This window comes from Dendrobates tinctorius, unplaced genomic scaffold (genome assembly GCF_039654945.1).
Source record: "Dendrobates tinctorius isolate UK_male_01 unplaced genomic scaffold, ASM3965494v1 ptg000006l, whole genome shotgun sequence".
NCBI lineage: Eukaryota > Metazoa > Chordata > Amphibia > Anura > Dendrobatidae > Dendrobates > Dendrobates tinctorius.
The window spans coordinates 12,128,533-12,139,372 of record NW_027361674.1 but is presented as its reverse complement, the minus strand read 5'-3'; the positions used below and the strand labels follow the sequence as shown (position 1 = coordinate 12,139,372).

The following is a 10,840-nucleotide window of genomic DNA, read 5'->3' as shown; positions in this document are numbered from 1 at the left end:
TGGCCTGCGGTTTTGCCCTGCGGTTTGCCACCTGGACAATGGAATAGGTGGCAAACCGCAGCAGAATCCGCAGAAACAATTGACATGCTGCGGGAAAAAAACCCGCAGCTTTTCCGCAGGTAAAAATCCGCAGCATGTGCACAGCAGAATGTTAATCCCATAGGATAACATGTTACTGTACACTGGCTGCAGAACTGCTGCGGTCAAAACTGCAGCAGAAACGCAGCAAAAACCGCAGCGTGTGCACATGGCCTAACAATGCCGGAATTGCGGGTTTTTTTCACCATTTCGTATATTGGCTTTTCCTCCTGGTTTCCAGCACATTTTACGGTACAATAAATGGTGCCATTACAAAGCAACTAAAAAAAAAACTTTAATAAAAAAGGTGTGTCCATGTAACCATCACAAAGCGTCACCACACGGGGCAGACACAGATTCCCGCCGCAGTTTACGGCATTGCAGGAATTCTCCGCCGAGAACCATATAAGGACACGCGCTGCCCCGATGCGCGGAGGCTTCTGGCAAGAAACCGAAAAGTCAGACGCAATTGAGCAGTCCTGAGACACGCCTTCCCGTCAAATCACACGTGTTGTAGTCACATGACAGTCTTTAATATTCGTTGATTGGTTAACAGTCTATGCAGTCACGCCTATCTTCCGTTGCCATGGCGTGATTGGCTAATGAAAGAAAAAAAAAAGAAAGTAACGTTGTCCAATCGGACAGCGCGTTTTACCGTTACTGTATTTTGATTGGGTCTCGCTTTCGGAACTGGCTAATGAGCGCAGAGGGCGGGAGCATATAAAAACTAGCGCAAGAGCCAGCGTTACGCAGTTGTTTCAACTTGCTTGTCGAGTTGGTCAGGATGAGTACTTCGGTGGCTGTGGGCATTGATCTGGGCACCACGTTCTCCTGCGTTGGAGTGTTTCAGCTTGGCAAGGTGGAGATTATAGCTAACGACCAGGGTAACCGCACCACTCCAAGCTATGTGGCGTTCACAGACACCGAGAGGCTGATAGGAGATGCTGCCATGAATCAGGTGGCGATGAACCCAGCTAACACCATCTTCGACGCTAAGAGATTGATCGGCCGACGCTTTGACGATCCGACAGTACAATCCGATATGAAACATTGGCCTTTCACTGTGATCAACGAAGGGACAAAACCCAAAGTGCAGGTGGAGTATAAGGGGGAGGTGAAGTCGTTCTTCCCGGAGGAGATCTCGGCCATGGTGCTGACCAAGATGAAGGAGATCGCTGAGGCTTATCTGGGGAAGAAGGTGCCCAACGCGGTCATCACCGTCCCCGCATACTTCAATGACTCACAGCGACAAGCGACCAAAGATGCAGGGACCATCGCCGGCATCAACGTCCTCCGCATCATCAATGAGCCCACCGCGGCCGCCATCGCCTACGGGCTGGACAAGAAGGGTGGCGGGGAGCAGAACGTGCTGATCTTCGATCTGGGCGGCGGCACCTTCGATGTCTCAGTGCTAACGATCGATGATGGCATCTTCGAGGTGAAATCTACAGCCGGAGACACTCACCTGGGCGGCGAAGACTTCGATAACCGCATGGTCAATCACTTTGTGGAAGAGTTCAAGCGCAAGAACAAGCGGGACATCAGCGGGAACAAGAGGGCGCTGCGGCGGCTGAGGACGGCCTCCGAGCGGGCAAAACGCACCCTGTCCTCCAGCACACAGGCCAGCATCGAGATCGATTCCCTCTACGAAGGCGTCGATTTCTACACCTCCATCACCCGTGCCCGATTCGAGGAGCTCAACTCCGATCTGTTCCGTGGCACCCTGGAGCCGGTGGAGAAGTCACTCCGTGATGCCAAGCTGGACAAGGCCCAGATCAAGGAGATTGTGCTGGTCGGCGGCTCCACCCGGATCCCCAAGATCCAGAAGATGCTCCAGGATTTCTTCAACGGCAAAGAGCTCAACAAGAGCATCAACCCGGACGAGGCGGTGGCTTACGGGGCTGCGGTGCAGGCGGCCATCCTCACCGGGGATAAGTCCCAGAACGTTCAGGACCTGCTGCTGCTGGATGTCACCCCACTGTCCCTGGGCATCGAGACAGCCGGAGGGGTGATGACCCCACTCATCAAGAGGAACACCACCATCCCCACCAAGCAGACCCAGACCTTCACCACCTACTCCGACAACCAGGCCAGTGTGCTGGTACAGGTGTACGAGGGCGAGAGGTCCATGACTAAGGACAACAACCTACTGGGCAAGTTCGACCTGACTGGCATCCCCCCCGCCCCTAGAGGAGTACCACAAATCGAGGTGACCAGTTCTTCTAATTGTTTCTTGTATCTATACAATGATTCTATAGTGTTTCAGCTGCTACATGGTATACACAGGTGACAATCTTTTGTCTGTTCACCACAGTGGTTACATTGTATCCATACACAGGTTACGGTGATCATCACTTTTATATGATAGCTACATTGTATCCGTGGCGTGTGCTCACCGGTGTCACATTGTATCCATACACAGATGGAGGTGACTCTTCTCTCTGTTCTGTCAGCACAGTTGTTATGTTGTATCCATAATAGATGAACATGATCTAGAGAGAAATCGTGGAAGGCAATCTGGGCACCACTACTACCTGGCACCAAACTGATAGTTTTGACTTTAGTAAACTGACCAAATTAAATTGGGAGCAATGCTAAAATAATAATTTCTGCATAGTAGAAGTATGTTTTCTTGGCTCCTGGCTTAATTTGTGCCAATAATGCTATCATTTGTACTATTTTGTAATATGCTTTTGGCACTTTTTGAGTCTGCCATACACCATCAATAGTTATTTGGCCTGACAGCTTTTGTCCGTACATATGTATGCTCGATTTTGCGGAGTGTGCACACATTTTGAATGGGAAGAGCTGAGTCAATCGCTTCAAGGCACCTCTGGGACTTCTTTCCAGAACAGAAAGGATCGAGCATTGACATTACACATCTCCCTTCCTTCCCTCCGTCACTATCAGGCAGCGTCAGGACCTCCCCATACACTTCAGAGAGAAGATTTCTTTATGTATTCTTCCATTGTGCTTGTAACAGGAGACTCCAAAAGGAGGAGAGAAGGGGCACGTCTATGTGATACACGCCTTTATAGAAAATGTGGCCACACTACTTTCTTAGCCTGTATTCACATATTCTCTATCTATCCCATATCTTTCTATCCCATATCTATCTATCCATCCCATATCTATCTATCCCATATCTATCTATTATCTAACTATCTATCTATCCCATATCTATCCCATATCTATCTATCTCATATCTATCCCATATCTATCTATTATCTAACTATCTATTATCTATCTATCTATCCCATATCTATCTATCCCCTATCTATCTATCCCCTATCTATCTATCCCCTATCTATCTATCCCATATCTATCTATCCCATATCTATCTATCCCATATCTATCTATCCCATATCTATCTATCCCATATCTATCTATCTATCTATCTATCTATCCCATATCTATCTATCTATCCCATATCTATCTATCTATCCCATATCTATCTATCTATCTATCCCATATCTATCTATCTATCTATCCCATATCTATATATACACAGACACATATTTTTTTTTTTCTCTTTGGATCTGTGATGGGAATTGCCAACATCTGGATTTATCCCAGCATTGTAGAAAAAATAATTTTACTGCTTAGTTCAGTTATCTGTGGGGCAAACTCCTTGACTGTCCCCATAGATTTTAGGGTAGGACCACACGCTGCGGCCGGCTGCATGCATCCCAATTTCCACGCACTGTGATGCCCACAACTAATTTCAAAATCTTGCAGCCATTGGGCAACATCCTTGGTGGATTTTCTGATGCATGTACCAAGCCTAGGTATGTGGTCTTCCCCTTTAAAGGGGTGTTTCGCCTTTTGGGGACGTTTATTTATATAATGTATGAATGTATATAAAGCTAAAAATCATTTTTGCATTTGGATTTCATTAACATTTTGCACTATTTGGCTTCTATAACCTCTGGGTTGCACTTTATATTGCTGGCTGCAGAATGGTTCAACTGAAAATACATCAGTGAGCGCGTTCTTGTAGTCTGACGGGGAGTTTATAACTTTTTAGCGTGTCCTTTTCTGACCCGCTCTCAGCCGATTTTAGACCACAGACCACTGATCAAAGTTGAATGTGCAGGGAAACAAGAAGCCTGTAAAAGCAAAGCAGTGCAAAATTTTTCATGAAATCCAATAGCAAAAGGGTTAACATGAAAGTACCAACTTAAGTCCTACTTTTATTTCCAAAAACATCGACGTGCCATTTGCTCATCACGTGCTTCGTTTTTCAATAATTTCAGGTGACCTTTGACATCGATGCCAACGGCATCCTGAACGTGACGGCGGCCGACAAGAGCACCGGGAAAGAAAGCAAAATCACCATCACTAACGACAAAGGCCGGCTGACCAAGGAAGATATCGACCGCATGGTGAACGATGCCGAAAAGTATAAGGAGGAAGACGAATCCAACAGGGAGCGCGTATCGGCCAAGAACGGACTGGAGTCGTACGCCTACCAAATCAAGCAGACGGCCGAAGATGACAAGCTGAAGGGTAAACTAAGCGACCAAGACAAGGAGAAGATACTGTCCAAGTGCAAAGAGGTCATCGATTGGCTGGAGAGGAACCAGATGGCCGAAAAAGAAGAATTTGAGCACAAGCAAAAAGAGTTGGAGAAGTTGTGGAACCCAATCATGAGCAACGTGTACCAGGGTGGAGCTGGCAACCCGGGCGCTGCAGGCGGAGGAGCTGGGGGCCCCACCATAGAAGAAGTAGATTAGATTTTTACATTAAAGGGGTTTTCTAGCTTCACAAATCCCTTTTACCCCTGACTGCAAAAAATATATATTTACTGTGTGTGTATATATATAATCAGCTTTACACTCCCTCCCCGAGTCCAGTGCTCAGTCTCCGGAGTCTGTTGTCTACAGTGCTGATGGCGCGAGCTGCACTGCAGATTGTAACAGATGCCAGGAGCTGCGCCAGAGACCTGAACCCATGGAGGGTATATAAGGCACAGTTTGTTTTACAAAACTGCAGCTCAGGAATGGGTTATCTGAAACGGAAAAACCCCTTTAAGCATTATAGGTCACTGATGGTTATATGCAGATACCAGCGTATTGTTACCTTTTACTTCCAAGGGCATCAAGCATCTACATATTATCTGTAGCACTTAGCTAGAGCTTAAAAGACCATTGTCATTTCAGACCGGATGTGCCAGAAATTAATGCAGGCCTTGCCGTTGACACCCTGACCTTTTTAGAGAGTAGAGCCACATCTTGTGCCCCTGTTACCGTATGAGTGGCTCTCTCCATTCATTTCTGTGGGTATTCCGACGCATGTCCCACCTGACACCTGTGGCTTATCTTGTGGGATATGCCATAAATGTCTGACATGGGAATAACCCCTTTAAAGCAAATGTCCATCTTCTATGGAATTTTGGACAGACCCATAAAACTATGCCGGTGCCTTAGACTTCACAATTTCTCATATGCACGGGTCGGCTTTGTTCTCTGGCACTGACTAATCTGAAGAAACAGCCACAGATATAGAAGTAATGAGGAAACTTCCATAAAGGTGGAGATTTCCTTTAATTCTTGTTGGCTTTTTTTCATTGCTATTATAGTTGTTATAGTCATTACATGGCTTTACTGCTCAGGGTGGTGTGCGTGGGTTTTTAATAAAAGTTTCCTCAGACATAGGATGTGTCCTTCATTGCTGCATTATAATTGGGGGTTAAAAATGACATCATACATATGGCGGAGGACACCATAGTGGCGGAGGACACCATAGTGGTGGAGGGCACCATAGTGACTACCTAATGGGTCAGTGCAGGTAATTACCAAAACTGCTGTAGTTTGGGTGCACACAGTCAGACATAATCCTAGAGAAGTCTTGGCTGTCTCTTGAATGTTTCTTACAGGCTTCCTTCAGACAGTTGTAATGTAGCCAAATCTTTGTGTCCATGTTATGACCGTAAAGCATCTGGACAACTTCAGGGGCTTTTTTTTTTTAAAGCTACATTCATGTATTTTGCGCTAAGTATTATTGGGTGTTCAATAAAAATTATGCACTGTTTGCCGTTTATAATCTATGTACTACTGCTGGCTACAGAATGAGTTATTTGAGAATCTGTCAGTAAGCTTATTCTGATGGAGAATTCCAGATAGACCACATCAAAACCTGAGCTGTACATTTATGTTAGTGGTAAATCAGCTGAGAAGAGCAGATTAGAGTTACAAACGTGTTGAGAATGGCTCACTGACAGATTGTAAGAGAACTCCTTCAGCAGCCAGCAATATGCGGTTAAAAAAGAGGCTGTAAAATCCAAAATGTGCAAAATTTTTAATGTAATCCAAATTAAAATATGATTTTTAGCCCAATATTCATGGATTTAAATAGAAAAAATGTAATGTCCCCAGTATTGTCCATTTAGGCTGGGGTCTGACTTGCGAGAAACTCGCACGAGTCTCGCATCTTAATACCCGGCACTCGGGAGCGGAGCGCTCAGCTGCATAGCAATACATGCAGCCGCACACTATGGTCTCGAGTGCCGGGTATTAAGATGCGAGACTCGTGCGAGTTTCTCCCAAGTCTGACCCTGGCCTTACTCTAAGATCTAGTTCAAGGAATCAGATTTGGATTATTGTGAAGCCCTTTGGTCATCTGAGCTGTGCCCTTGTGACCCGCACGGCGATCAGGGCCTATGGCTGCTTTCGTTGTCTAAAGAAGCTTCAAAATTGGAAACTTTTTGAAATCTTAGGAGGCTTTTGTTATTTTTCCTTAAGAGTTATGATGCGTTGGCTTAAAGGGAACCTGTCACCAGTTTTTGAGTGTTTCAACAAATGCCACCACCTTTACTGTATTCCACAAACGTGCGTAATGTTGAGACTCAAAAACTGGTGACAGGTTCCCTTTAAGTCTGTCGTGATGATTAGGCTCCAGGCTTCCTGCCAATAATGTGTACAGGAGCTGCCGGGCAGGGCGTGCCTGCATGTTGGATTTCTTCATCCATAAGTGGCTGCCATAGATGTTTGCCAGGAACACAACTGATAGGCGGGGGATGTATGGTCGTGTGCCGTCCTGTCCATTCAGTTCTACTAGGAAATCGTTCTGGTTTTGTTATCACAATTTCACAAACTTTGAACAGTTAGGTTCCTGATCAGAGTTTTTTGGAGCTATTCACACACAGCGGTGACTCTGCAGAATTCTTGTGTTCTAGTACCCACAAATGTCAGGAGATGAGGTCAGCAACACAACTATGGGGGCACTTTACAAACTTCTGAAGCACAGGCCAAAGTTAAAGGTCGTGGCTCATCATCACGTCTTGGCAGGCCAGCTATACACATATATGTAATGCAGCATTTTGCTTCTGACTCTTAGTAGTTACATGTTATGATGGAGATCTCCTTTTACTGGTATGGCAGAGGCGCTTTCTAAGCTCAGGATGCATTTCACTTTGGTCCAGATCCGCTGCGGTCCTCCTCCTCCTGGTCTTATTCTGGGCTGTATGGAAGAAGCCGGGGTTCTTTCTGCACTAATGACCCCCGTGATCCAGCGATTGTAAGAATTCTGCATCCGTTATTTCTTTGTTCTCAGCACCATTGGTCATAACCAAGTTCTTTATATCAGAAAAGTTTCTGGAATCTTGGAAAGTCTTAACACTAAGTTTATTTCTTCTAGCAGGTGATGGTTTTTGTTTTCATCTTCATGTAACGGGAATTTTAGTGCCTTGGTGGAAAGTGTAATTCTGGGGCTTGTGTCTTTCATTATTCTTCATATGTTCAGTTTCTTCTCTTATGGATAATAAAGTATTTTCTCAGCAGGGTGGTTAATGAGTTTTTTTGACATTTTGCACTAAGTGGCTCTGACATCAGGTGTCCCCGAGTATCATGGCTGAAATCAGATAGGTTTTCTGCAATGTGAATGGACACGTTCATTATAGGACACTATGACCGTAGCATGTAATCAGCTTATTTCCAGTACCATGAGCCTTCGGGCGCCTACAGGAGTCCAGGAAACTAAGTCCGAGCACGGACTGGACTGTCTTCAGATCTCCTGACCTGAACTCGACAGTCTCTTAGGCATATATGAAGCTGTCGAGTTCGGGTCAGCAGACTGTCCGTGCATTGCGGTCTGTGTTCAGAGTAACTTTCTTGTCTGCCATTAGGAGCCCTTTCAGGTTTCTGCTACTTACGATGATGCATAGGACCTCTGCCAGTCCGCATAATAAAGACACCACTATGCCCTAGGAATCTTGTATGTCGATATCCGCGATCTTTTCTTCAGCTGACATCTGCCCTTGTGAGACTCGTCAATCTGGCCAGTATCAGTCATACCCCATACAGGATGGATCAAGTGCGGCCACCACACTAGGGAGGTATGGGACGGCCCTATCTTGGGAAAGGTCTGGGACCGGCATGTATCAGACATATACTGTTGATATGGGAATACCCCTTTAAATTTGTATTTTGTGTTAAACGTACTTTTAAAACATGTTTAGCAATGTTTTTTTCCCCTGAGAACAATTTTTATAAAAAATCTTGCAATTTTGACACAGGCCCCTTGTGCTATTTTAGATTCTTAACTTCCATTTTTTTAGGAATGTACATGGACATTATCCTAAGCATATAGAGAAAAAATTGCACATAGGAGAACCAAAAGTACTGAAAAAAATCGCTTTATTAAACAACCCGTGTTAAAAAATATCTGTAACATAGTAGAAGGGTGATTGGACAGGGAAGACTACCAATATAGTGGAACCACAGGTCAGAGGCAAATACATAGTTAATACAAGATACTCCCTCCAAACAGCAAGTGTGTATATGTATCATAAGTAGGTATCAGACCATTGTAAAGCCACTGGTGAACATCACCAAAGAAAGTGTTAGATGGAGGGGTAATTAGAACATGAAGGTGGTAAATAGCTACCCCTACGCGCGTTTCGGCTTGTGTGCCTTCTTCCGGGAGAGCCAGGATTATCCTCAATGGTCAGACTCTGACCCTGTCTTCTATATTGACGTGTCTAATGAGCATGTGCAAAGGTCATTGTGAAAGGAGAGGGAGCTGTGAAATTGCCTAATGTGATTGGTGGATCCTGTGTTATCTACTGTATATAGAGGTGTTATCCATCATTATACAGGAGGAGGAGGTGAGCTTTGTCATCACTTATTGTGAATGGTGGATCCTGTGTTAACATCTCTATATGCAGTAGATAACACAGGATCCACAGTTCACAATAAGTGATGTCAAAGCTCACCTCCTCCTGTATAATGATGGATAACACCTCTATATACAGTAGATAACACAGGATCCATCATTCACAATAGGCGATGTCACAGCTCACCTCCTATATAATGATGGATAACGCCTCTATATACAGTAAATAACAGGATCCATCATTCACAATAGGTGATGTCACAGCTCACCTCCTCCTGTACAATCACTGATAACTTCTCTATATACAGTAGATAACACAGGATCCACCATTCACAAAAAGTGATGTAACAGCTCACATTCTCCTCCAGTACAATCACTGATAACACATCTATATACAGTAACACAGGATCCACCAATCATAATAGGCAATGTCACAGCTTTCTCCCTCTCCTGTACAATGACTGATAACATCTCTATACACAGCTGGTAACACAGGATCCACCATTCACAGTGAGTGATGTCACAGCTCACCTCCTCCCCCTCCTGTACAATGACTGACAACACCTCTATACACAGCTGGTAACACAGGGTCCATAAATCACAATAGATGTCACAGCTCCCCTCCTCCTGTACAATCACTGATAACATCTCTATATACAGTACATATCAGTGATTGTAGAGGAGGAGAGCTGTGTCATTGCCTATTGTGATTGATGGATCCTGTGTTACCAGCTGGGGGTATTATCAGTCATTGTACAGGAGGGGGAGAAGGTAAGCTGTGACATTGCCTATTGTGAATGGTGGATCCTGTGTTACCAGCTATGCACAGAGGTGTTACATATCATTATAATCCTGCCTCTCCTGATAATGAGACTGCAGAAAACTTCCTGAAAGGGCAACAAGTATGAGTCTAAAATAACCCCAATGCCCAGTATGATAATTTTTATTTTTTTTATATAAAGATCATAATATGAAAAAAAGAAAATTAAAACATACATCTGATTTCAACAATGGTTATTTTCTGACACATTCGTTAAGTTTAGGGGGGCTGCATAGAGTACACTTGCTGTCTCCATGTTCACTATCGCTGTTAGTTATGTAAGGAGATGGAGCTTTTAAAGTTTGTAAAATCCCAAAGATGAATTTACACAATTCGCTGATTTGTGGTTTGGACACAGTAGATCTGGACGGTGTATACAGCGCTGCATTATACGTAGACGACAGAGGCTGGTAATGTCGAGCATCCGACACCGCGCTGATTCCCATAATTACTGTATACCCTGCGTAATGGGAAATAGTAGCTGGCATCGAACTTCTAAATAAACCTCAGGGAGTGGTGACTGCCAATGACCTGTAATGTCCCCAAGATGAAAGGTACGAATGTGGAAAATTATCATTATCGCAGTCCGAGCACTGGCGGCCGGGTTTATGGTTCAAACATTATAACATCGGGACGTTTTGTTCTGTTCTATTTTTTTTTTTTTTTTAAATTTCCTGTCTGATTCCCAAACCAGCAGCGACAGAGCTGCATCTCATCCTGTATCTCTGCCCCCGGCTGTGCTGTAGCTAAGCCCGTGTGCCTGCGCCTCTGGCTCCGTCCGGTCGTCCTGCCCATTCAATGATACAATAGAATAGTTACCAGGCGACA

General features: G+C 44.7%; 1 protein-coding gene across 1 annotated transcript; it reads left to right on the top strand.

Annotated features, from left to right (window-relative positions):
- The first annotated feature begins 815 nt into the window (after nt 1–815).
- HSPA2 (heat shock protein family A (Hsp70) member 2) lies at nt 816–7,858 on the top strand. Its single transcript, XM_073570699.1, has 2 exons — nt 816–2,287; nt 4,335–7,858. The coding sequence occupies exons 1-2, from the start codon at nt 863–865 to the stop codon at nt 4,812–4,814; spliced, it is 1,905 nt and encodes a 634-aa protein (XP_073426800.1). The 5' UTR covers nt 816–862; the 3' UTR covers nt 4,815–7,858.
- The last annotated feature ends 2,982 nt before the right edge of the window (nt 7,859–10,840 follow it).